General features: G+C 40.0%; 1 protein-coding gene across 2 annotated transcripts in view; it reads left to right on the plus strand.

Moving 5' to 3' along the window:
* Positions 1 to 425: 425 nt before the first annotated feature.
* The window catches only part of boc (BOC cell adhesion associated, oncogene regulated), a 35898-nt gene continuing 8972 nt past the window's right edge, over positions 426 to 27351 (plus strand). Inside the window, exons 1-5 of one of the 2 annotated variants that reach the window (XM_038293684.1) lie at positions 426 to 660; positions 17806 to 17934; positions 21418 to 21690; positions 24955 to 25101; positions 27080 to 27223. In XM_038293684.1, the coding sequence (XP_038149612.1) occupies positions 17823 to 17934; positions 21418 to 21690; positions 24955 to 25101; positions 27080 to 27223 (676 nt within the window). In that variant the 5' untranslated portion in view covers positions 426 to 660; positions 17806 to 17822. Of the gene's footprint in view, positions 661 to 7607; positions 7639 to 17805; positions 17935 to 21417; positions 21691 to 24954; positions 25102 to 27079; positions 27224 to 27351 lie in introns of those variants that run through there. The other variant, XM_038293682.1, reaches the window with a different exon arrangement.

Here is a 27351-nt window from a genome sequence, read left to right on the forward strand (position 1 = left end):
CAACACAACACCAGGATAGCACAGTACACAGCTGTGCCTGAGGGCCTGCAGGCTTCAATGGAAGGGGGTCAATAGAAACTTGGAGGGGACCATGGAATACCAAATCAGGGAGGGAACTGGAGAGGGAGGAGGGGGATGGGGGCGCACTTTTCCCAACTGGAAACTTACTTTACAATTAATTATTACTATTATTTCCTTGGTGATATATTTCTATAAAAGCCCCCCCATTCTATATAGATTGCATTGTCAGGGAGGAAATCTTCTAAAAGCTCTGAAGTAAGGAGAAACCGGTGGATAAACAACAGTGCAGTACCCAACTCAGGGATTTTTTTTTTTTTTTGGGAGCCAGTCCCCATTGTTCAGATCCCTCCTCCTTGCTTGGGAAGTGGGAGGACCCGAAAAGGCGTTCCAAAAAGGGAGGAATTGTATGAGAACTCAGTCATCCAAAAACGGCCTTTCAATGCGAGAACTTGGGGAGCCGAAGGAAGAAAATGTCGGTGGCATCGCAGTAAATTACTAAAGCTTTGGAAAGAGAAGAGTTTGGGGGAAAAAAGCGCAAAGTCTCTATTTTACTTTTTATATTTATTTCTCAAATGTTTTAAAAGAGAACATCAGAGGAGAAGCGAGGAAGAAGGAAGCGCAAAGTTACAACTAGATCTGGTGAGTTTGTGCCTTCATGCGCTCCGAGCCGCTGCGGCGCCTGCAGACATCTATTACCGATTTATAAACACATCCATCTACTTTACTGCATCTTTCCTCTTTCTGGACTCATCCATGAACGATCGGTCCACATTCACCGAGGAACATCTCCAGCTTTCCACATCTCAAATCTGTATGATAGCCGCGTTTGTTTTGTTTTGCGTTTTGGACAAAAATCGCGTAAAACCTCCAGACGGTCTTTATAAACACCGCCGGTGTTTGGATATAGAGGAGGATATCGGTGTATGATGACTTCCTCTGTGTCATATCTGCTTATTATGAGGGGAATTAACTTTGTTGTCGGGCTTTAGCTTGTTGTTGATGGGATGATAAGCCTGCGCTTCTGTTATCCAAACTCTTTTCCTCTAAACTCCTGCGCCTATCTGCGATTTATAAAAGTGCAATATATGTTTAAGCAGCACTATGGTCCCGATGTGACACGTAACAAACTCCAGTAGGCGATTTTTTTGTGTTTTTTTCCGCTGGGAAATGTGTGCAGGTTTTGCAGGCCGCAGCCTATAGTGGTTCCCATAGGAAGGCATTAGGAGCTGAGCCACATTTCCCCCCATGGCACCCAAAGGAAGAATGGGGCTCATGTGTCATGTATTTCTGTCCTAAAAAGCACAGAAAATAAAAGTCAAGGAAGGTTCCAATAAGTTAAAAGTGTATGTATTTATATTATTGGAATTTATTAAATTGTCTCCAATGTATGGATAGATAAAAACAGTTTTTCCATCCACCTATGTGCCTATAAGTCTATATCCCTCTGTTCCTTTCAACATTTAGCTTTTTCAAGTAATCTGAAGAGGCTTTAATCTAACTGAATTTAATTTAATGATGCAGAGTTTGTTGCACTGCAGAAATGTTGAAAAACAAAACTCTAAATCATGTCACCAACTCTCTATATACCATGATAGCAGGACAACACCAAACCCAAAATGTTGCATATTTGCACCATATATTAATGCTCTGAACTTCCATATCAATGTATTTTTTTGCACCATTTTTTTTCTGCCACACTGTTTACATTGGATACCTGTTGCACTTTATGAAATGGAAATGTTATTTTACTAGTAGTCATTGAAAGCTGTTCAAAATTTAATTAGTTAAATTAGACGAATACAGTTGTCTAAGTCTAAAGTCAAGTCTAATCCAAGCTATTTGAGAAGTTTCACCTATTTTCCAAAGTGACTTGTTGTATTTATACTGAATCGGTTGGCTAATAAAGCGCACAGTGACAATTATGACTGAAAAGAGAGTTTTGTAAGTTAAATTACATGTTATTATAAAATATCTTGTATCTTGCAGAGGAACCTATATGCATAAAATAAGGGTATTTTTAACACTTTGTACCTCTCAGTGTTTCTGCCCTTATGCCAAAACAGGCCCACCTGAGCACACCCCCTCCCCCTAAAGTGTCAGACCCCATTAAAAGCTTCTAATAAACTGGCAGCTGCTTGAGCTGCCTTACAGGAATGTAGGTGCTGTCAGTAGAGCCTGTCCTCATAACATCCTCTTATTCAGGTCTGATTTAATGAGAAAAAATGTTGGTCAGTCCTCCAGGCTGCTAATGAGTGTTGGCCAGGAAGAGCAGGAGGTGAAGAAGGCCCTGCTGGAACAGCCGCAGGGGCTCAAGTTTCCAACCCCAGGTGTCGTTTTGTGATTTGGATTACATTTAGCCTCCACCGCCTCTTTACATGGAGGGGGACCTCTGTAATTCAGTGACGGACATGGCATTGGACAAGAGGGCCCGATTGTTCCCACTGAATCAGTGTCACTTGGATTAAAAGTCGAAACGAATGGCCCGGCCTCCCCCAATTAGGCGCCGAGCCTATAAGGGAATTAATTGGTCTCAGTAAAAAGAAGAGAGTCTTGTTGTTCGGTTGTGGGGTTCTTGTTGTTTTTGCTGATCATGTCTGACAGGCGGGCGGATCAAAGTTGGAACTAAATGATTCCAGTCTGATTATCTGCCTGTTTTCTCACACAACTTCAGCCTTTTGATTAAGAAGGAGGAGCGCTCTGAGCTCCTAATCAGCCCCAGAGCCATTCCACTTCCAAAGCCACTGTAAACTCAGATTTATTACCATCATTTAATTATTTATCATTTTCTAAAAGCAACATATTGATGTTAACCAAGTCAGAAAAATAGTCTGTTTTCAGTTGTTCTAACCAAGTTATGTTGTCACATAGGCTTATTTCACCCATCCGTTCCTGATTTAAGTAATCTGGTGATTTTCCCCTGGTTTTACTCAAACTATGTCTGATGGCTTTTGGGAAAAGAAAGGTTGTAGTGCAGTGATTCAGTGAGTGTTTAACCTAGATGTTTTATCTCTTTAAACATGATTCAGAAATTTAGCAGAGGTGGAACTAAGAGAGGGTGGAATGAGATACATGTGGGTGTGATCACATTAAGTCAGCCTTAACTTAAACTGCATTGTTAAAGCAGCAACTATAACTTTGTTTTTTAATCAAGCCCTGAAATAAAGGTGCCCAGGGGGATGAGCGACAATGTAACAGAGATTGATGGTTTTATAACACATCCTAATAGGATTGACAGGTTTTGCTCGTTCTCTCACTTTTACTGTCTTTGCTCTTTACCACTGCAAATCTTCAGTGGAATTTTTTTTCTTGCTACTGGTGGAAGAGCATATGAAGCCTTCTATCAGCCAGCTGACCACCAGTGTTCAGCAACAGACTGAGTATGATGTGATTCTACACAGAAAATGCTAAAATTGGAGCCGTTTTAGGGCCATAACTGCATGAATCCTTGGTTTATCGTCATAACAATAACCATAGTAATACATTAAAATCCAAAATTGTGTTTTTACATTCTCTCTAAATAGAGTAATTCTCCCAGCCCACAGAGAATAAAAATATACTTTTATTAACAGTAACTGGTGACAGAATCTGTGAGTTTTCCACTTTTTGTTGTTGTTCTTACTTATCCCACTTTGCCTCCCTGCAGCTGATAATATAACTGGTCTGGTGTGCCTCCACATCTGGATCTAAATCAATAGTCTTTGTTTTAGGATTTTTTTTTCAGATAAGAAACAGCAGAAGGTCTGCTGATAGAGCTGGGATCTCACGTTTGGCATGCAGAAGTTCAGACTCCAGTGTTGGAAAGCAGTGTTGTTATTCCTAGTGGGTGTAACATTTGCAATAATTGACAAAAGAGAAGGAAAAAAAAAAATCCTTCCTAAGGGCGTACTTTCATCTCTCTGACAGCGAGTATGCTTATGCAGCCATAACAGCCTGCAGACAGAATCTGCGGGCCTTTTGCTGCACATCTGTGCGCGTGTTAGTCGTCCAATCAAGGCCATCTCTTTGCTTTGGAATGTATCACTTGTCATTTCGATTCAAATCCGCCCTCACCTTTGCGGTTGTTTAAAGATTAGAGCATTAAAAGAAGACCTCAAGACTTTGAGTGGGAAGAGAAAATAAGTTAAGCTCTGGTTTCTCTTCTTTGAGTTGATGCATTTTTATGAGCCCAGCCATAACCAAATAAGGCTGCTTCATCCTCTGCTGATCACATTATTGGCCTGTTGACATACGGTGCATTAGTCCCTGCGGTGCTGACAGATTGTAGGGTCAGGGCCCCCAAAAGAGAGGTTCTATGTCCAGTCAGACATTGGATAACCTAAGAGGGACACCTGGACTGGCAGGTGGCTGGGAGTCCAAACCGCCTTCCCCTGGGGCTGCATACCTCTTTTCTCTTGATCCAGGAAGCTAGATGAGAAGATGGAGGAATGTGATGTGAAAAGGGGATAGTGAAGAGTTCAAAAAGAATTTGAGGGGTTATATTAAATACGCTGTGGTCAAAATGTTAACCAATAGGGTGAGAAAATGAAGCGTGTGTGAGAAAATAAGGTTAACAAGTAGTTATTTATCTTATAGGTGTACAGCAGTTGCTATTCCAACATACCATAGCAGAAAACTACTCTTCTGAGCAACCGTGCTATAAAAAAGTCCAGTTTCCTGTTTTCTGATGGGATCTCATCCTCAGTTTAAAGTAGAACAGCTGACATTCTTTTGTAGAAAATCGTTTCCTCTCTTAAATCTTATTATACCATTTTCCCTTCCTCCTGCCTCCCTCATAAACACCTCACTGATGCTAAAAATACCCAGTGGAGATGTCTTCCCTCAGTAGAAACTTCCACACTGAATGTTGTTTTTTAAGAAGGCGCACTTTGTATTTTATTAAATGAATGGTGTTCATCAAGAAAATGTCACAGATGAGATCAGGAGTTAATTTGTGGACAAGTTAAGTTGTCGAAAGTTTATGTCCCTATGTCTAGTGGGATATTTCTTTATTTGATGTTCTTTTTTTTTTCTAATTCAATACATATTTGAAAATGATTTACAGGTCTCATCTTAAAGAAAGGTGGACCAATTAGTACCAGAAATTTAACAGCTTAGGTAATAACCTGCCACCTTTTTGGGGAAAGTTTGTAATATTTCTAATTGTAGATGATAAAGATCCATAACAACGGTTGAATTTGATTTTTAAAATTGGTCTTTTTCTTTGATTTAAAACTGTGAAACAATTTAATGCTATCTCAGAGACAGTTTGACATTTTTTTTGTTTTTCACGAAGGCCTGGTTAAAACATATGTAATTACAAGAAATAATGAATACTAAAAGAAATCGGACCAATTGATTCATATCAGAGCTTTATTTCTTTTCAGTTTGAATGCTATTATCATTTATATCAGGTGGAGGCCGCGTATCTTGCAGGGTTGTCAAAAGTATAATTTAAGAAGTAAAAATACTAAAATGCAGTATCTGAATATAGTACTAATTTGATATGATATTGATGCTAAGTACAAGTGTTGTTTCGTATATTGTTGCGCTTGCAAATTTTATATTTCTAGATTATTTTGCACATTAAATGAATATAATTTGTTATATTTGGGTTGTTTTTTTTGCACTTATTTACACACTTATTTCCCTATTAGAAATATCTTTTTATGCCCTTATTTATGTGGCATTTTTTATCGCCATGCTAATGAAAATGGCATACAGTATTGAGTATTTGTTCTGGGTATTGATACCAAGTTTGTCGTTTTAGTATCATGAAAGCCATATTATCTTGTCATTCAGTGCACTTTGTACATTTTTAGATACACCAATAAGAAAAGCAGCATTGGTGAACTGTAATTTCTTTCAGGCATATTTATTATTATTGAGGTTTAATTTTAGAAATATAGTTCCTCTGTTTCATAACCTACAGAGAGAGCTCTGCTAACCTTGTACTGCTTTTGAGAAAGTCAACATTTTCCCCATGAAAGCAAAACTTTTCAGATATTTTTTCAATTTATTCAAGAAATTGTGCACCCAGCTTTAAAGAAATATACATATATATATATATATAATGTGTTCAGAAATCTGTGATAGAATTCTGGATAATCTCCATCTTAATGGAGATTATTCAGAACCTTTAAAGCCAGTTGACTTGATTAGTTCCACTACCTAAAGCAAACCTTGAGGCGCTCTTGATTGGATAATGAAGTGATTCCAGCAGTACACTGGGCTCTCTCTGTACACAAACAGACAAACACACAGATTTCGAATGCTGTGTTTGCATCGTTAGATCATTGATCAACACCAGACTCCACTAAGAAGGCGCTCTGTGTGTGTAGGCAAATAATTCAGTGTGTGCAAAGCAGATATTTGGACAAAGATTAGGGGGGGCGAATTACGAGCCAAAAGCAACCCAGACGCTCTAATAGATCATTTGCACACAGGCTCGAGGTTTGCTCTGACACACTTCACATTTGGGGAAATTTCTCTCGTAGAAGGTTTGCCTGTCTGACAGCAAGCAGTACAAGCAGGAATATTAACAACACATTGTTTTCTTTTCCCCAGAAACAATAAAAAAACACCAAAAAGACATCAAGGGGGATTTTTTTGTGCCTGTTCCAGGTCTTTAACCACTAATCAGATTTATTGTCTTGCGAGAAAACTCATCATTGAAGAATGTCAGACTGGCAGGAGAAGACATGATTCAACAGAATAAATCACTGGGCACCAGATCACTTACTTATTGGGCCCCTGAGGTTATCAGAGCTGGAATTTTCCATCGACAGAGCGGCTCCGTCTGCTTGTAAAACGATGTGCAACGCTTAAGTTTTTAGTTTCTGATAATTCTAGAGGAGGATTGGGGCATCTGCATACAGCTCTGAGTGACGGGACAAGTGGTGGATCTGCAGCATATCGCAAAATAGGCTTTTCAAACTGAAGGCCCTTTTTTTTTTTTTTTTTTTTCAAACCAGCCTTCTCCAGCTGTTTTCCTTCTCCTGTAAACTGTTTCAGACCCAACAGCTCCCACTTCAAAACCTACAGCCAGACTCAGCTGTACCATGTCAGACATGGCTGACGCCCTAGGGCCTCAGTTTCCTGCTTCTTCGATCCTTCCATATATCTGTTGTTACTATAACTTTCGCTTTTGGGTAATCCATACAGCTGCAAAGAGTATATTATCTCCCTTTTCCTTATCTCTCTTTCATAATGTCGCTCCATGTCTGTTTTTAAAGCAATTTTTTCCCCCGCTCTGCTTTTCATTTCTTTCCCTCGTCTCCCACTGAGAGTTTTAGGGCCAGGCAAACTCTCGCTCTCCTTCTCCCCCCCTTCTTCTCTGGGTTCCTGCCGAATAATGGGGAGAAATTGCTCTTGATTTATAATTGGTTCCATTCACTCTGATGCATGAGCTGCCAAAAGAGTTTGGGGGCCCCTTTAACCCATCCAGTACCCTCCCTCCTGCCTGATCATGCAGGAACACACAGGGAGCAGGCTGCGTGTACAGTATATCCAGCTTGGAAAGTCCTTATTGTTGGCAGTATTTTATCTCTCTGGCTCAAGGATAAGTGGTAGCCCGTGTGTCTGTCTGTTGACATTTGGTGTTGGAAAAACTTCCTCAGGTCTGCATGTTTATGTGCCTCTGTGAGTATACTTTTACTATGTAATGCTGCAATTGCTTGCTCCCATGTCACAGAACGGTTGTGGTTGAATGAAATATGTGACCCTTAGGGGTGTAGTGATACACTTAGCTCATGGAATGGGAAGATACTCGATTTTTAGCTCATTGCAGTGTAATAACACTCTTCTTTAGCATGCAATGTGAGAGAAATGAAAAGCAGACTTTTTTTTGTTACAAATGAATTAAAGGAATTGCAAAAACAACTTTAAAGAATCTTTAATCCTCGTTAAATGTTTTAGCTATGGTTTGTTTTGTACACATTTTTAGTTTTTTTATTCTTGTCTGACTTCATTTATCTGACATTTTTAAAGAGTGTTAAAAAATCTGCAGTTTAGGGGTAAACATTGAGTGTCTTTTCAATGTACCCTCTATAATCCCCACCTGAGGCACAGATGAAATGTACAGTTACTCTTCATTGAGTGTTATAGAAAACAAGCGTCATAATAAATATGTTTTCATCTGTTGCTGTTGTGTCTCCCCTACCTATTGCTGCCGTGGGCAACTGCCCATATAGCACATATTTAAAACCATGGTTGGCAGCTGGTTGGACTGGTTGTCTAGTTGAAGTCCAATGAGATTTAAAAGACCTATTGAACTTCAACTGGGAAATATTTCCTTATATTTCTCAATGAAGTAGATTAAAGAAAAGGTGCAGGCTGCCCGATCAAACGCCACCAGCTCAGGAAGCTTCAGGAACTGCTGTTTGTTTTATTTTCAAAAACTCATGGATACAGGAAGTAGATGCCTTCATATCATGGGCTGATAAAAAATGCTTGCACCCCACTAAAAGAATGTGCTTTTCAAAAAAGACTACACATTAACTAGAGTTTTTTTTCTTTTTTATTATATCTTTTTTATTTTGCAATAAGTGATGTAAAATCCTTCACTTTAATTTTGCTCTTAAATGGTATTCATTTTTTCCCCCTCTTTCAAAATGCTTCAGTCCTTTCCTCCTTCTCTTCTTCTGCACCTCCTCTCAGGTCTGGGTGGCTGTGATGATCCTATCCTGTTCCCATGGCCCCAGTGGGCACATTGGCATCACTATCCCAGCCTAAGAATGTGAGTGGATGTGCTCACCGTGGCATCATAATTAGCTCTGCGCGGTTAATTCGGCCTCGTTATCTAAATTATGCAAATGGCGCTGTGCCTAATTGATTTGAACGCCGCCTTCCTTCTACTGCGCAGCCCCTTCCAGATCCCTGTCCCTTAATCCCCGAGACGCTCTGTAGCTCGTTAGCGGCGGATTGGTCTGAGAGACGGGAGTAAGGGAACGCTTGGACGGACAAACAGCTCGTTAATACTTTGTGAAGTAAAGGCATAAATGTGTTTCTTTTAGAGAGAGTATTTTGAAAAAGGGCAGTCTCAGTCTCATTAGGGATGCTTTTGATGTGTAATGTTAAGGCATGAGAACAGGGAGTTGGACTCGTCCCCCCCCCCCTTCCACCTGTTGAGCAGTATTTTCTTGCCAAGTAAGACTCCCTAAGATTCTCTTCCTCCCTGGGGAGGGCTCCAGGGGAGGCAGATGATAGCTGAGAATCGATTTAGGATTTATCCCCTGGAAAGTCTTTGCTTGCTGGGAGCGGCCACTCCATCTTGCATTATCCGCACCCAACGACATTTAAACTTAGTAGCAAAGTTAATCATTTGTGAAAGAATTCTACTATTGATGATATATTTGTTTGTTGTTGTTTTTTTATTAAACCATCTTTCTTCGGGACTTTAAGAGAGTAATAATGCAAAGCCATGTACGCTGGGAGTAAGCTCTACTAATGCGGTGAATTGATGAATGATTTAGATGTGTACGTTATGCCAGAATGTTTTTCTGCCTTATTAATGACTACACTTTGGTTAATAGAGGAATGCATTGCGAATCCAACAGAAATCAAAGAATAGTCCATACTGCGCTACTCATTTTGATTTAATCTGGTGTTCTTACTAATTCAACCCACCCAAGGAGAAATGGGCTGGTTATAATCCCTTTCTGATTAAGTGGTTTGATTAAAAACAACACTGCACACAATTTATACTGTTTGTATGAATTTTGAAATGGATTCTTTGGTCAAAGCTTAGATGTTGTTACCATGGATAATTAATAGGTAAAACTTAGTAGGTTCCGCGATAGTATCAATACAACACACAACATCTATCTGTGCTTTCTGTCATTTTAATTTTGGATCTGTCTCTTTCATTTGCAATATTTTGGCAGCCAGAACTCTTGTATCAAGAGAGAAAGAGATGCTATAGTTGATTGGCAAGAGTAAATCTAATGCTTTACATGTCACTTGCAGAGCCCTCAAAAATTATCAGCACACTAGGTAAGAGAATTAAAAATGTCTTAAAATAAATTACAATTTTAATGCAATAGGGTTAGGTTAGCAGAGTGAACCTCAAAAGCACTTAAAGTTTCTGGAAAATCCCAATCTTAATTCTAGTACACCTACTTATTGGAGAAAACAATACGTTTATATTATTTTTAGTTAAATAAGCAATGCAACAACTTGTGGCTACCTTAATAGTCCCTTGACAGTAAGTATAATGCTGTTGATCCCTTATGTTAGAATATTACTTGAAAGAGAGGACCATTTCTCTTTAGCCACTCTTAAAGATGAGAAAATTCAAGAACTGATTTAATTTATTCATCATTATTGAACTAGTATATGGCTGCATTTGCAGAGAAATGACTAAGAAGTTTAAAACAGGTGGAACCTAAAGGAGGTTGGATGACTTTCAAAGTGTATCCACCATCGTGCACAATGACTACGTGGTATGAAGGTTAAAAAAGGTCAATAGCTCTCTGTTGGAGAGCTAATAATGAGCTCAACAAACAATCCTTATCTGAATCTACAGAGAGGGTAATTGTGTTTAAAAGGAGTAAATTAAAAGCCTTAACCTTTAGATCCCTGGAGTAGAGTACTTACATATCCTTCTTCAGCTCTGTATAAGTATTGGTACCTCTACACCACTTAAGGGTAGGTTTGTGGCTTGTAGAGAAAAAAATGGTTTGATAAATTATCAATGAATGTTTTCTGTTACATTTGCCTGTAGTTGCGATTTTTTGCAAAATAAATCGAATTTTGTTTAGAAATGCAAAATAAAATGTTTGCTTTGAGTTTTTTTTTTTTCTTTTAAAGTGTGATCTCTAAAGAAGAACTCATAGGCGGTTAAGTAAAGAGAAAAGGGTTTGTTGTTGTTTCTCTATCGGATGTCTATCTCCTGTTAATGAGGCAGATGGTGAACGGGGTGGGGTGCTGATTTGTTAAGCTACCTCAGCACCCGTCTCATCGCGCGACACTCGGCACGAATCCCAGGCGAGGACCGAGAGGCCAGCAACCAGATTGACAGAGTGAGGGAAAAATATGCTGGGACACCCTCACAAACACTCCCTCTCATTGACAAGGCCCTGCTCTCTACTCCCGCTCGCCCGCCTGTTGATGTCCTCTATATTAATTTGCGCTGCTGTTCGGCTTTCCCAGTCGCCGCCCCTGCTACTGCTCCTTTAATAAACCCCTTTTAACCATCTCACATCAATCGATAAAGGCAGTGACCACCCCACGACATCTACCCTTCTTCTTCCACAAACTCTCCACTCTCAGACCTCTCTCTCTGCCACCGATCCCCCCCTTCTCTTCTCTTTGGTCATTGAGCAGGGCCCATCAGCTCTTCCCTGGACCCTTCAGAGCAGCGTCTCCCTTTTCTCCAGGGGTCTGCGGGGTCTTTGTCCATGCACCGGCTCACTGCTTTACAATGACTCTCCACTCTATTAAGGTGCGTTCTGCCTGTTAGCGTCGCCAGGGGCAACCAGCCTCCCACATGGCAGCTATGCAGCTCAGCATTGTGGGGTTAGGCCTCGAGCGGGGCAGTTGAACCCTCGGCACTCCTCACACTTGACACCGCATGTGTTTATCTAAAGGGGAGGGGGGGCTTTTTTGGTGTTTGGAGAACCTCCAGAGTGAAATTGGGGGGGGGGGACCGGGTGTAAAAAGACGTAAAAATGTGGGGGGGATAGGTGATAAATATTCAGCAGCTCAACTTTTCTGGAGTTCTCTACTCTGCAAGCTCTTCACCACCTCCTTCCCTCCTGCATATCTTCTCCATGCCAGAAAGCAGATGGAATGTGAGAGCTCAGGCAGGAGACTCCATTCTGGTTTTATCCAATTAGCAGGGTTGTCAAAATGAATTTATCCACGGAGGCATAGGGACAATGGGACCGGCAGTGGCCCAAGGGAACAGGGTCCCATCGGTGTCTTTACTTAGCATGCTCACAATGAACTTCTGTCAAGTGACTCTCTGGCACATCATCACAAAAGGCACTTGCATAGCTATGATGCCTGCACACTACAAATACTGCATCCTATTGTCTTCTAACTGACCATGTTTTTGGGGTTTATCTCTCTGGGTCATAGTCATGCAAGTTGTGGTTAATAAGGTTATGCCATCATCTAAAGATCCTGGAGTTATAAGGCTTTTTTCTTTTTTGAAACCTTTGTATCTCGCCTTGAAGTCACCTGCTTCAACAGCGAGGGTCAATCCAATTGGATTTTTTCCAGAATTTATATAGTGTGTTTGTAAGCAGTTATTGATTATTAAGTATTCTGTGGGGTTTTCACAAGATTAGCTGGACCTGAATGTGAGGATTACAGCTATTCTAAATGGGGCCGAAATCGAAGTGAATGTTTTGACTAAAAATCCAACATGGCGGTCATTGCAAAATCTTTTTTTAGGAATAGACTTGAGCTGGTATTAAATTGTTAAATTCTGATTACCTTTTCAGGAGCACATTTAATATTTATTATTATTATTTAGGGAACCTGGGTTGAAATTTCAGCCATGCTGTGAAGACCTAAAAGCTTTTCCAAGTATGTGACCCCTAAAAAAAGGGAATATTATATGATTATATTAGGTAGATAATCAGTTGGGCTATCTGATCCAATAGCATGACTATTGTTAAACATGCATCATAGCTTTGTATTTTTAAAATGTATTGTCTGTTAGTCCCTCATATTGCCTTTTCTTAAAGTCTATTTACAATTACCTCTACAATACCATTTATGTTCTCTGCCTCTTTCCTTGGGTTCTAGACTAGACATAACATTAATAGCTATACTATTATTGTTATGTTTGTTAATTATTGAAATCTCCTATGAATATTCCCTGCTACAGGCATCTGGTCAGTTTGAAAACAGTGTAATGTTATTGAGAATTATAGATGTGTGCTGCACCCCTTTTTCCCCCACTATAATTCTGCTTTTTTAAGAGCAGAAACTTTTCTAACAGCTGGATTTGGCTTCCTTTAAATCGTGACTAAATTGCCTTCTTTCAGCCAACTGAAAGGAAGATAGTGGAAAGAGGGAATGTATGTGTGTCTTTGTCAGAGATCTCAGGAAATAAATAATCAATTAGCATAATGTACATTGTAGAGGTTTTGAAATCACAACTTTAAAAAAAAAATCTTGATAGATCTTGATACCAGTAACCACCCCATGCCTCTCTATGAACCTTTAAACCATGAAAACACATTGGTTGGTTGTTTCTGAACTTATTTCTTAGCCAAAGTTCAAGATGAAGAAAGTGTTTTGTTGTTTTTGTGTACCTGTATGAAAGTTGTGTGCTGCAAGTGGCCATGATAGACCTACAACCCCCACTTACCTCACCATAGGTAGCTTCTCAAATAAAGGGCTTTTAATAATGCTAAAAAGTATGAGAGCACATAATTTACCTGGCTTAGTGGTTATTTCTGTAATTTAAGATTTTTATTAAAAACAAAAAAAAGCTACCACTAAAATAAACTAACTGTGCTTGATGAAAATCTATGACTTATTAATGTTAGGACAGCATTCAAAGCAACTGGTGATTTCTCTTGTAAAAAATTCTTTATCTGTCTTCGTTATTAAGCTAGAATTAAGAAGTTTGTCATTCAGCTGTGTCTTTAGTGTTGAAGCTAAAACAAAACAGTCGTGTTATACTAACATGAGCTGGATGCTAATTTAGTGGAGCTGTCTGGGTAGATGGTCTGTGTTTTATCAGTCAGCCTGATGCGTAGGAGGCTCTTCTGCCTGGATGTCTGTGTCCTCTCTGGGAGGGATAGATGGAAAAACTTGGACATAGATGTCAAGCCAACTTTTCATCTTGAGGCAAAGCAAACAGTGGACCCAGCTGATTTATGAATCAGAAAGACAGGCTCAGAGGAACAGGGCTGCCTTTTAGGGACTGATGGTATCTGAGGGGCCTGCTTATACCGAAAGCGTTATCTCTCTCTCATTTTCTTTCTCTTCTTGTCATTTTTGTTTAATATATGTAACAAGCGGAACAGATATTGCACAGCTTGGTAGCATACATCCTGTTGTGGTTCCACTTGGCTGGTGGTTCAGTGTGGTTTACACTTATTGACTCTTGCAGCTGCAACAGGTGCTCCATACACATGCACAGCCAGCTGTCCGGAGTTGTGTCCATACTACAAACAGCCACAGAAGCCACAGGCCTTCAGCTCCGCTGCCTCCTGGAACCAAGCATGTTTGCTGTTTGTTTACAGAGTAAGCCCGCTACTGATGGGCCTAACTTTGGAAAAGAGAGTGAATCAGAGGGAACAAATCTGTGATGGTTTATCTAGAGAGTTGCAGAAAGCATCATCGTTTTTCAGGTTATGGTGACTCTTTCTTAGTCTGGAAAAATGAAACTAACAAGAAAACTCAAAAGATTACCTTCAAGTTTTCAGAAGGTAGTGAAACACCAAATTGTAAATGAACTTAAGGCTTAAAGTCTTTTAATTCACAAATAAAGAGCGAAACATCAACTAATGAAAGAAAACCTGACCGGTTGAATATTGTCGTATTTCATATAAAAGTAGGACATTCGATATGGTTAGTTGTTTTTAGCGACGCAAGCTAATAATGTATTTTCTTGTTTGTTTGAATATAAAAACTGGGCAGTGTGAAATTAAAAGAAATTGACCAATCCTTCTCATAAAAAAAAGTTAGATTGTGCAACTAGCAATAGCTCAAATGCTAACTGAGCAGGCTAGCTGCTAGCAGTAGTAAGTAGCAGTACTGCCTGCTGCTAAAAACAAAACAAAAATCATTTCAGTTTTTTACTGATCATTAATTTAAAAACATGTTACTAAATTGATTAGGTGGTATCAATGACAATACCATAGATAAAATGTTTCTGTTGTAAGAAAATAGAGCTTTAACTAACCAGAGATGCAGGCTAATGGCAGCATTTTGCTTTAATTTTTTACATAAACTAGTACATTTATGTTTTTGTCAATATCGATTATGCCCTAACTATCAATATAAGTATGCTAATATTTATTTATATTAACTTTAAAGATTCTATCAAAAATAGAAATGCTTCATGCTACTGACCATGTCAGCTGTTAGCAAAACAGTCACTTTTCCTGTTACTAGCAGTAACTAGTGAAAGTTTATGGTGCATGTTTTCTTCCCCTGTGATTATCATTATTATTGTACTTTTCTCAGTGTGTTTTACTTTTCTTATGTTCATTTCATGTACAGCACTTTCAGCTTTTTTCTCGCTGAAATGTGCTATAGCTACCAATGAACTAGCTTAGCCTAAAAGCTAACAATGCTATTGTTGTATTTTGTCCATAAATCACTTTATGTACAGGTTTACTGATCTAGATGGAGTTAAATTGTTAGTGGAACTTAATCATTTGATACATTAACTGATAGAAAAAGAAATATACATTTTTGTTGTACATTTTTTACACATCAGCTGACTAACCAAGCAAATTGTTAAAACTTACTGCTACGAATGCAGAAAACTGCCATTCGTAGTATATATTTCCTAATATTGGTTGATAGGATGTACTTTTGATATTGATATAAACAGCATAAAAGCCTCAGAAAGACTGCCGAGAATGTCCACAACAGTTGCCATGAAGTTTGCAATGCTAATAAAACTCATCCAATATACCATTTAAGAGATATTTGCACAACAAAACACATAAAACACATAAAAACCCAAAAAGTCAGTGACAAATGTTGTATATAGAGTGTAATGCATATTGACTGGAAATTTCATATCATCGTCAAATTAAATAGAATTATTTAGTTATTTATATTGTAATTAAATATTGCCCAAACTTAAATGCTACCTATTAATATAATTAGTTGTTTCTTGTGCAGCGAAGCACTTAATTTATGTAGTAACTGATGTAGAAATGGTAAGATTAAGTGTGCTAATAATTTCAATAGTCTTATCTTTTAAGTGTGTTAATGATTTAGATGGTATTTTGGCAATTAACTAGGCAGGCTGTCATTAGAAGTAAAAGCTTATAACAGATTTTGATTTGTGTTGTTCAGACAGTTTAAGCCATGTGCCTTCAATATCGGACTGTCATAAACAATGTTTCTTTACACTCAGCAAAGACTCCATTGTTCCCTAACCTGGATTGAGTTCATGCTGTGCTTTAATTTTCATCCACCAGGCATTTAAGATGCTGCCTATGATGCTGGTGCGCCACCTTTATTATTAAAAGCTCGAAAACTGACTGTATCGATTATGAAATAGCAAAGAAAAAACAAAATCACATCCTAATGTACGCACCCTGAATTACCTAAGAAAAAAAAATCAGTACTATGATTAGCTCAAACTAAAAGCAAGTAGGCTGCTTGGAAAGTCTGCCTCACAGAATTCACCGTCTTCTTACTGCTCATTTTAGAAGTTCTCGCCTTCTATTTCTGCGCTCTGGACTCAGCAACATGCAAGCCCAGTTTGATTGATTTCAATAAATAAACACAAGTTCAAGTGTTTTTTTCCCTTACACCATAGGGTCAGAGTTATTTCTACTGGCTAGTTACTTTTGCACCGATTCTTAATGCTACTTTCCAACCAACAAGAAAAAAAAAAAACTTTAATATTTCCACTGTATAATACAAAAAAGCTGTCGAAAGTTGCCGTAAATTTCAACACCCTACATTGTGTTTTCATGCGTGTGGCTGGCTGTTGCCATTAACGTCAGAATTCATCTAAAGTTGTTTACACATTCATAGTAAGCAGTTAAGTTTCTGCAGAGCAATGTGTGGTCTGGTTTAGCAGTTGCAGACATTGGGAGCTGTTTTTCCATTAGCCGCCTCCTTTGCTCTTTTTCAATAAATGTGCCTGGCAGCGAAACCTTTTTTACTGCTCCCATTAGATGATGAAGGTGAGCTGTAAGAGTTTCCACTAACTTTTTCTCCAGCTTTGCCCCCACAAATAAAAAGCCTGTTCAAGGGAGCCCCATTAATCGTCCTCCTGCATTAATAGGATAAATATGTAAGTTGTGTTCTGGTTCCACTATTAGAGGACAGTCGATCATGCTCAGGGACATTTGCTGTATGTTTGTAAGAGAAAGGGGAGAAAAAGAGAGAGGTTCACTTTTGCAGGACCACCCCCCCTCATCCTGACGGGAAGTTGTTAGTTTAACCTGACAGGAAAGAATTTGGGAAACTTGGCCTTAACGACAAGAGAGAAAAAAGCTCTCCTCTGAGCATGAACTGTTCATATACTGGCTATTACTCCCAATATAATCTGTTCTCTCTACCCTTAACATATCCATTACTGCTGGGTTATACATTCCCCCCCATCTCCAGCCCCTTCTCCCATCAGTAGTTGCTCTTTGTCCCAGCTCGTGAATGCAGCCTATGTGTTTCCCCCCTTCTCGTCTTCCCTCCCTCCTTCCTCCTTTTAAGCCCCTCTACCTGTATCGGTTACACCTGAGCGGGAAGGCAGAGGCTTCAGGTTACGGCCCGTTGAATGAGGGCGCCCCTTTGATGAGTGCAGGCTGGATTGCGGGTGAAGGCAGAGAAATGGGGGCTGAGAGAAAAGAAAGGCTTTGTTTGTGTCTGGATTTTTTGGCTGCTGAGGGTGCTGCAGGTTGCAACCACTTCACCTGGGTTGCATTAATGGCAGTCTGTTTTTGTTCTTGCACATACAAGATGGATCTGAGCTGACAGAATGTTGCATGTATGAGCTCAGGGCTGCCTTTTTAGATGAATGTTGTGTTTTTTCCCCCCGTCGTATCGTGAGTTTTTTGGTGCTGGTGTTTTCGTTTCATCCAGTAAGATCATCTGTGCTCATGTTTTACGTAGTATGTAAATTACCCTCTAATCATTATTTGTTGTGTTTTTCAGGGCATAGTGCATGGAAGATGTCTGGAAAGCAAGCCTGGACTCCTTGGATGAAAAAGAGAAAAGCTCCAGTGTTTTGTGCTCTGGGTGCAGTACTGCTATGCTGCCTGCAGGGCGGTGCTTCAACAGTTTGTAAGTAATTCAATTCATTTTATTCATGTAGCACCAACTCATAACACGTCATCTCAAAGCACTTTATAGAGACAATTCAACCAGATCATACAGTCAGATTGATTCAAAGTTTACTATTTAAGGAAAACAAGTTGATAGCATTGTCTCATTAACTCAAAAGCAATACCTCACACTAGGGGTGGGTATTGGCAAAGAAGTCACGATTCGATTCGAATCACGATTCACATGCCACGATGCGATTCTATCACGATGCATCACGATACTTGAAATATTGCGATGCATTGTGATATTTTCACTGAACACTGTAAGAAAAAGATACAGCCCTTACCAGTGGCTGACTGGCTGGGTGTGATCTGGATAGTGTCTTCAATTGATACATAACTGAAAGCAACTGAATTCATACATAGCTGTATTTATTGAAATTACTTTTGGAGGTGTTGCCATGAAAACAAATACTGGACAGAAATATTACTATTACTGGCATGGACACACCAACAAAAAGATCTTAGGATTCATCAAACTTAAAATAACAAAATGAGGATAATCAGTCCGGACATGCTTATGACACAAAGCAGCAGGCGTCAACACATCCGCAGCGACATCTGCTGGACTGGAAGTTGTATTCCACTTGGTTTGATTGATGTGCGCCAACCATTAATGTATTTTATTTGTTCATTTTTTTTTTTTTTATAATCGATTCTTGCTTTTTCCCATCACAGAGGAACGAGGGACTCACCCGCCCCAGCCGGTGAACAATACCTCCTTAACGACCAACCCTTAACCTTAACCCTTAACCCTTAACAATCATAGACAGGTTTCAGGTATTACAGGAGACAATCCCCCCCTTAATGGCAATCCCCCCTTTAACGACCGACCCCTAGAATCATAGACAGGTTCAGATATTACAGGCTAACGATGGAACTAACGACCCATTCATCGGTTACCATTGCATGTTTCCAAGCGATACAAGGCGTTGTCTGTATAAGACTCAAACTCACTGCGGATCCAGACATTTGAATTGAGAAAGCTTCCTGGAGAGGTGGCGAAACGTCTTCAAATCTTGAAAACCAAGTCCAGTGGATATTTTTTGAATTTTTACGGAATGACTATGACCTGGATGACTGAGAACCTTCATCAGCAAATCGATTCTTGCCTTCAAGAATCGATTCAGTAGATCACAAAAATTAGAATCACGATTCATCGATTTTACGATTATTTTGCACACCCTTACCTCACACCAAGGATGCTTGTAGTGACAGTGGTGAGTAAAAATAACCTCCAGCAGAACCAAGCTAAGTTTGAGTGGCCAACTGCAGAGGCAGACTAGGATTCAAGGAGACAGAAGCAGACATAGAAAAAAAAAAGCATAGATACAAAAGGCAACTGTCAACCAGCTTCTAAGGCGGCCCTGTCCAAGAAACAAACAGCCAAGCAGACGAGCTCCGAGCCAGCTCCCATGTCAGAGGATGAAGCGAGCACATCCAGCCAGCCACAGTCAGAGAAACAGGACTACACTGAAAAACAAGCCAAGCTCCAACATCTTTAAACAAAGCTGTTGATGGCAGCAGCACAGCTGATATTTCTCTCCAGGATAGTGTCACAGCCAAAAAGGAACAGACCAGAAGAAGTTGCTATGAGAAAAAGCAGAGAGAGCGTAACAAGTATAAGTGCTTTGCAATAATTAAAACATCTACTAAAAGTTCGATTTGTTTTGTTTTTTCTAAACCAAAATGTTTTTGTTTAACATGGTTATTTTATACAGAGAAATTATTTTAACCATGCATTTGTTCTTTTTTAATGCTTATGGCTGTTAATTAATTTAATTTGGTTTAATTGAAAATCAGAACCAAAAGCTTTAATGATTTATTTCAGTCCTCTCAAGTTGTGGTTATTTGTGTTTACATCTACCATAGTTTCTCCTTCCAATCAGCTTTCTATTAAAATGCTCACCATCATATAGTTGTGGGCTGGTTTCCTGCAACCCCCATCCTGCAGTGTTGCTGTCCTGCAACTTTTGGATGCACTCTGGATATTATGGCCATAAATTGGTTATTCTGTATTAGGGATGCACCGATCCGATATTTTTTAAGTTATTGGTCCAGATATAAGGAAAAAAAACTAGATCGGTATCAGTGACAATTGACTCGATATAGGGGTCGATCTATTCATTCTAAATCTATGCTATGCTCTGCCGTCATGTGGCAGCGCAACACTACAACACGGTCATATTAAATATAACACCACCAACTTATTGAAACACCTCCAGACGTTTCATAACAAGAAACATGCTAGGATTATCGGACTCGGCAAACAAAAAGGAAGCAGTTGGAAGCACTTCTTTGCAAAGGAAAGAAGGGATACAGGCCAAAAAAAATCACAGAGATTATACTTGATAATGATAATGACACTTTTTTTTTTACATGTTGACCAAGTCAGAGAACTTTTGGTTTAAGATTTTGTGCACAGTTGTTAAATAAATGAGTCATGACATTTATATTTTTTTTAAGAAAAGGGAAGTCAAATCATATTATATATTTTTTTTTCTTACACAATAAGAAATTTTTTAGCTATTAATTCGGTAGTGTTTTTGGTAGCAGTATCGGATCGGTATCGGCCGATGTTAAACTTCAAATATCGGTATCGTATCAGAGGTGAAAAACGTGGATCGGTGCATCCCTATTTTGTATTTGGATTTTTTTTTTTTTTTTTTTTTTATTGCTCAGATGTAAAGGTCAAATTCTTCATCACTCTAAACCTTAGCCATTGAAACTAGTGGAAATAAACAATTAAAACTCATCACTTTGTGTGTAATTAACTCATTTAACTTACTGTCAATCTTTTAAATATTTATTCTTTCAAATTTAACTTTTCAATTTTAACAAAGCTTCCTTAGTCATTGCATTATTCTAATGTTATTTGATTTTCTCATTCCAATTGGTAATTTCTTCCTTTTTTTTAATTACGGGATAGCTCACCATATCTCCTCCCCTTCCCAGTGCCCTGTACATTTAGTCTCTCTAAACACCTGGTGCAGAATAACTCATGCCAGAAGGAAAGATTTTCTGGCTTCATCACAGGAGGGGAACTGTTTTATATGTCTGGCAGCAGAAGTTTGTTTGAAATAGAATTGAATGAAGAGGCAATTTGGAGGGGCTCATATAGCCACCATGGGAGGGCTGAAAATAAAAAGAAGCTTTGTATAAAGAGCTGGAATCAGTTCCTCGTTTATCAACTGCATCAATGAAGGACGTTGGGTAAATTATTTTATAATTAATGTTTTTTGTTTTATTGGTAATAGTACACCTGTTTACCACCTTAAAATTTGTTGCAGATCTTTTTTTTTTTATGTTTCTTGCTCCTGTTTTAACTTTATATTAGTTTTTAATAAAGAATCAGTGTTGCCAAACTCAGTTATATCTTCACATTCAAAAGTCTTTAAACCTTTTCTTAGTCTTGTATGTGTTTTTTTTTTTTTTTTTTCAGATGAGGTGCCGGTGTTCACAGAGGAGCCTGCTTCTGTGGTGCAGAAGCTGGGAGGCAGCGTCCTGCTGCGCTGCAGCGCCCGACCCGCCTCGGCAAAACTCAGCTGGCGTCTCAACGGCATGCAGCTGTCGAATGGCGATCTGGGCTTGGTGCTGGAGCCGGGCAGCCTGCTCATCCCCGCGTTAACCAACCTGACTCTGGGCAGATACCAATGTGTGGCCAGCACCGGCGCTGGAGCTCTGGCAAGTGTGCCTGCTAACGTCACCGCTGCCAGTGAGTAGCCCACACAAAACCGTGACAAACAAACACACAGGCCTCTTTATGGTTTGTCAGGGTACCCAACCGACTCCCTTGGGTTGAGTTTCCTCAAGTAGAACAAAAACAGTGAGGAGGTGGTTTTTGTTTGCTGAAAATCTCCATTGTAAACTCTGTACTTTTCCAGTGGTTATACAGCCTGTCTGAATCTCCTCCCCATTGAGGACTTAAGTCATCTGAAGTTCCAGTTCTTACAGAGAAAATCTGATGAGAATTACTCCTTCTGTGTAGTTTGACCCAACAGCTGCTTTCATGCTGCATCATATTGATGTAATGGTTAAAATAAATGATTCCTCATGCTTTCAGTGCTTGGCTGCACCAAGTCTGCACTTTTATATTTGATATGCATCTTGGGACTGAGTGAGGGCCTGAAACTGTGAAACATGAGCTTTAGGAATGGAGGGGACCCTGGGGCAGAGGGAAAGAAGGGACCGAGGCACACAGTTGGGGCCGTCTACCTCCATTGGCTCCTTTTTTTTTTTGCCTCTCACAACTCCACATTCCACTCCACGGGGCTCGACAGCAGGCCTGTTCAGAAATTACGGCCCCATTATCGGGGAAAGGTCTGGAGGGAGATAAGGAGTGTGTGTGAGGGTGGGATGGGAGGTTGAAGGGTATGAGTTTAGGCAGGGCTGCTGTTAACAGTATTGTTTTACATGCATAGATGTGATTGATGTTTAAAGTTGCCTCAACTTGGGAAGCTTAGGGTGTTTTTAGGCCAGTCGAGACAAGATCCTGACAGGAGATGAGAGGAGATGTCACACACACACTTTCACACCTCTCTCTCTCTGCACATTTTTCACTCTTTGTGTCACTTTCAATCCTCTGTCTTGCATTAATTCCTTTAATGAGGAATTGACGTGGCAGAGCAAAAGAATGTATTGGATAAGTTTGAAGCATAAAGCAGGCATTGCTTGGTTTTCAATTCTTTTCGTTAAATAAATATAAATATGCATTTGTTTTCCTCTCTGATGTATGCCTCTAACAGATTTTGCCTTTTTTTTTTTTCTTGGCTAAATATCTGAAACCATATTAGATCAAACCAAATCTCTTAATACCATACATCAAAAAGTCCTTCCTTTGGTTCCATAGGTTCTAACATCTTAGGTCTGAGTGCTTTACCTTTGCTTTTCTTTTAGGTGATGGATTAAATAAACTTTGCATAATGTTGTAGAACCTAATCCTACTTTTGACTTGTCCAAAAAAAAAAAAAAAAAGTTAAAGGGGTATCAGTGCTTTAGTGGAGAGCTGCACACAGTCACTGGGGTTTGAATGTGTGTAAACGGTGCTGGGAAAACCAGATGTGAAGCTGGGCTCTTTCTAAAAGAACGTCTCTAATTTAATAACGGTCTTCCTCGGCCACCCCGGGATCGCCTAAGGAATCGCTCCATGGGGAGCCAGTACGTGCTTTCCTTCTTCCCTTCTCTCCCGAGTCCTCTTAGCTGTATGCACATGTTTTTTGCGATCGGTGTAGGTCGATTCCAGACCCTCTGAACTATCCGAATCCGCCCCCCCCTCCTCCATTTCTTTTTTTTTTCCTCTCTTTGGCTCGACTTTAAAAGCTTGAATTCCTGCACTGACAATCAACCCCGCCGTATGTCTGTGCAACACGTTGCACAAACATGTTCAAATTCAGAGGCGAAATCACAGGCAGACCTCCTGCTGCTACGCATAAAGATGATGAATACACTGTCTCTTCTTGAAATATTTTTCATAGGCCCTGCCAAGCTGCCCTGGTGTGGGAGGTCTGCTTTAACTTTATGCATACAATCAATCCTCTGTGCATGCGGGATGCTCCCACAAAAACTTCACACACTCACCTGAGAGGTATTTAGGAGGGGATGTTTCTGTGAAGAATGAGGGACATGGGAGTTGAGCGGTGGGTTAAAAGGTGTAACAGGGGGAGTTTTGGAGAAAGAGGAGGATGGTGGGATGGGTAGATATAAAGGCTGGGGCTGTAAAAACAGCACCTGATTGATTTAGCAAATGGAGCGCCGCACACACCGCTAGAGCTTTGCATGCCCCGGCTTGGATTCCCATCTTTCAGAATCAGCGCTGACAGAGTCTAAGATGGAGCTGTTGGGGTGTGTGTGTGTGTGTGTGTATACCCTGATCTGCTTCCCTCCATTTCTCCCATTAAAGCTCCTCCAGATGCAGGCAGGGGGTTGAGCTCCAGCACGAATGGCAGATTAATCAGCCGCTCTGCTGTGATTCGACATCATGGTGGAAACCGTAGCTCTGATTGAGACATTCATTTTTTTTTAGTATATAACTCTGATCAGCCCTTGTTTTTTTTTTCTTCTTGTCCTATTTCAGATTTTTTTTCTCTCTTTTTTGCCAAAGTGTATGGCCGGTCCAAGAAAAACACGCCAGTTATAGCACCTCTGGAAAGAACGGAGAGCCTGTGTTTGTTAAGAATAAATCAAAAAGAACTGGTAGACGTTTAATTATGCTCCACAGAAGTTGTATTTATCTTTCATTTTTCATTTCTTGAAATCCCTCTTGACGAGTTTCCCCTGTTTAAGCTTTCTCCCTGCCCTCTGTCTTCCCTCTGCTTTAGATTTCTGGGGTTATGTTTAGTTCCGGCATCTTAAGAGCAGAGCTGCGCCACTTCCTCTCAAACCCAAACTGGATCTCTGCATCTGTAACTCTACTCTCTCACCTTTGACCCATCCTGCTCAGCCCTCTGGGCCGCTCAGGCAGGGGTTCATATGGGGGGGGTCAGGGGGTCGGATGAGGATCTAGGCCTTGCAGACTCTGTGTCTGCAGGGACCCAGTCGCAGCACATGGCTCCAGTAATCCGGCTCCCATGTTTCCCACAGACTCCGAATCAGTTCCAGTCCCGATTTGATGTCGGACGGGATTGATGAGACCTCCTCGAATGTTGCTGAGATGTTTTTTTGGCTTTCGGGTGAAACTCTTTTGATTACAAGGGGGAAAAAAATAGGAAGCCAGAGTGATTTTTATGAAATGCCAGTAAGTTTGACTGAAACGCAAAGTGGGAAAGAAGAGAAACAATGAGGTTGCAACACAGCAGAGGGGGACTGCTATTACAGACACTCAGCAATGGAGACAGAGCAGTTATTATTGTTCAAAATATTGTGGTTTTCTGCTTCTCAAACTGAGGACTGACTGTGTACATCTGCAGTCAGATGACATTATGCCGCTGAAAAGAGGCTGCTGTGTAGCTTTATGACCGTCTTCCTAATTGTGTTTTTGCAGAGCTGCGGGACTTTGAGCCCGAAGTCCAACAGGAGATCGAAGTCGACGAGGGCAACACAGCCGTCATCGAGTGTCACCTCCCTGAGAGTCAGCCTAAAGCTCAGGTCCGCTACAGCGTCAAACAGGAATGGCTGGAAACCTCCAAAGGTAGCGCTCCCTCATTCTCACCCTACTGATTCTTTAACTGTCTCCATCATTTACAGGAATGCTGTAATCCTCCCCTCTGACCGCTTCATAAAGCCTGCGATAAGGCCGTTATCTGGGGAATGTTGTAACATGGGAATGCAATTGTTTATTTTTCAAACGGTTTAACTTGGAAGTCTTTTAAAGGAGGAGAAAAGGCTCCGTCGGTTTGTCACTGGTATGCTGATGATGCCTGGGAGCTGTAGGTACTATTATCTGCCTCTTATCTGCAAGGAGATGAAAACCACTCTGTCAAAAGCTGGCAGATGGCTCAGACTCGAGGGCGCCACTCGGTGGCCTTTTCCAACAGCACAGCTATGTAATAGAATGGCTCTTGGGGCTCATGTTACAAACTTAAGTTTTGCAACGTGGACTGTTTTTGTTTTTTTTTGTCTTTTCTTTTCTTCTTTGTCATTTCAAAATTTCCTAATGTATTTTCAGCTGCCTTTGTGCTTTAATGACTGGAGAAGCCAAGTAAACAAACCCTGACCAGAGAGTAAATTAACTGCACCAAACACAGCCATAAATCAAATTGATGGTTGCCAGTTGCACATTTTTGTCATAACTGTTGCAAGATATAAAATACAGTAGTCATATGGGGATAAAAATACATCTTTGTGCTCAGATGTGCCAAATTTTGCATTGAAAGCGCAGATTTTGGACGGCTATATTTAATCTGTAGCCATCTAAAAGATCAAATGTTTATGTACAATAACACTACTTGTCAAAAAACTGTTCAAATCCACAGGGTTGTCTTATATCTGCAAATATACCAAAACAAGGAAATCCTCCAGGTTACATCTCCTTTATAAAACAGATAATACCATTAAGCAAAAATGTAGAGCTGTACCATAACATAAAATATCTACACACTTTTTAAAAGATTAGGTTTCCTTTCTTGTCTCAGATTGTTAAATCATATGATAATTTGTACCATTCGTTTAGGAGCTTTAAGAGTTTTATGATTTTTCTTGATGAAGTGGTAAAATAATAAGAGTTGGGCTTTTTAAATACCTTTAGCATAACAGTGGTTAATAACATAGAGCAAGTAAAAAAGGTTCTAGACTTGAAAAGTTCAGCTTCCTGTTATGTAGTGAATTGTTTAGAAGTAGCTGCCTAAAGGTTCAACAGAAATGTAGGTAACTTGGTTCACTTTAATTTGATGGCAGTGAACGCAAGTCATCCTCCCTCAGCAACCACCTTCACTCTGAAAAGTGTTGTCGGTGCGGCCTGGGAATTCCTCATGCAACTGAGTGTAAAATCGTGCGGTTCCAGTGATTACACTGTATTTTGGTGCAACTCTACCTCGGATCCGATTTGATTTGGAGTGAGACAGGCTGCAGGAGAGGTCAAGTTAGTAAGCGTTGTGGCGCTACCCATACCTATTTGTTTGAAGAAATAAACCAGAAAATTAAATTAGGTCCTTACTGTGTTGCCATGGAAACGCTTTGAGGGGTTTGCCGATGATTCTCAGCTGTGTTTTTCTGATATGCCCTCTTTAAGGCTGGGTATCCTCCAGGGACGATTGCTACCTGACTTTTTCTAACATATAAATGACATTACATCAAGTGTAAAAACATGCATTTGTTCATATCAGGGATGTTTCACTTAGAAAACCAGTGATTGAGTCATTTTCGGTTTTCAACCCATTGCAAATATGCAACAAACCCTTTGTATTAATTACCCAGTCAAGTTAGCCTCTGCATTCCCACCGTGGAACCTTTGGCAAGCTCTTGTTTTCATTACAACTGGTTCCTCCGGTTATCTGGCTTGATACAAATGAGAACGTTGATAAGGAGTGATTTAAGAACAGACTTGTATTTATAACCAGACCTGGAACCAAAAAGGATTTGGCTGTACTCAAGAAGATGTTACCTCATTCTTTTTTGTGTTTGATTGACTCCTCTAACTCCAGCATGTTTTTTTTTTTATATTCTTCAAGGAAACTACCTCATCATGCCATCTGGAAACCTGCAGATAGCCAATGCTACCCAGGACGATGAGGGGCCGTACAAGTGTGCTGCTTACAATCCGGTCACTCAGGAGGTCAAAACATCCACATCCACTGATCGCCTGCGCATTCGCCGTGAGTCTTGGTCTCTAACACCCACACCAATCTTTTTATAACCTTTGAGAAGTTAAAGGCATAAGAACAGCGCTGCCAAGCATGGCCATGTTTGCTTTATGTCATGGGTCTGTTTCGCAGCTGTTGAC

Source organism: Cyprinodon tularosa, unplaced genomic scaffold, assembly GCF_016077235.1.
Source record: "Cyprinodon tularosa strain WSP-4 unplaced genomic scaffold, ASM1607723v1 ctg33, whole genome shotgun sequence".
NCBI classification, from domain to species: domain Eukaryota; kingdom Metazoa; phylum Chordata; class Actinopteri; order Cyprinodontiformes; family Cyprinodontidae; genus Cyprinodon; species Cyprinodon tularosa.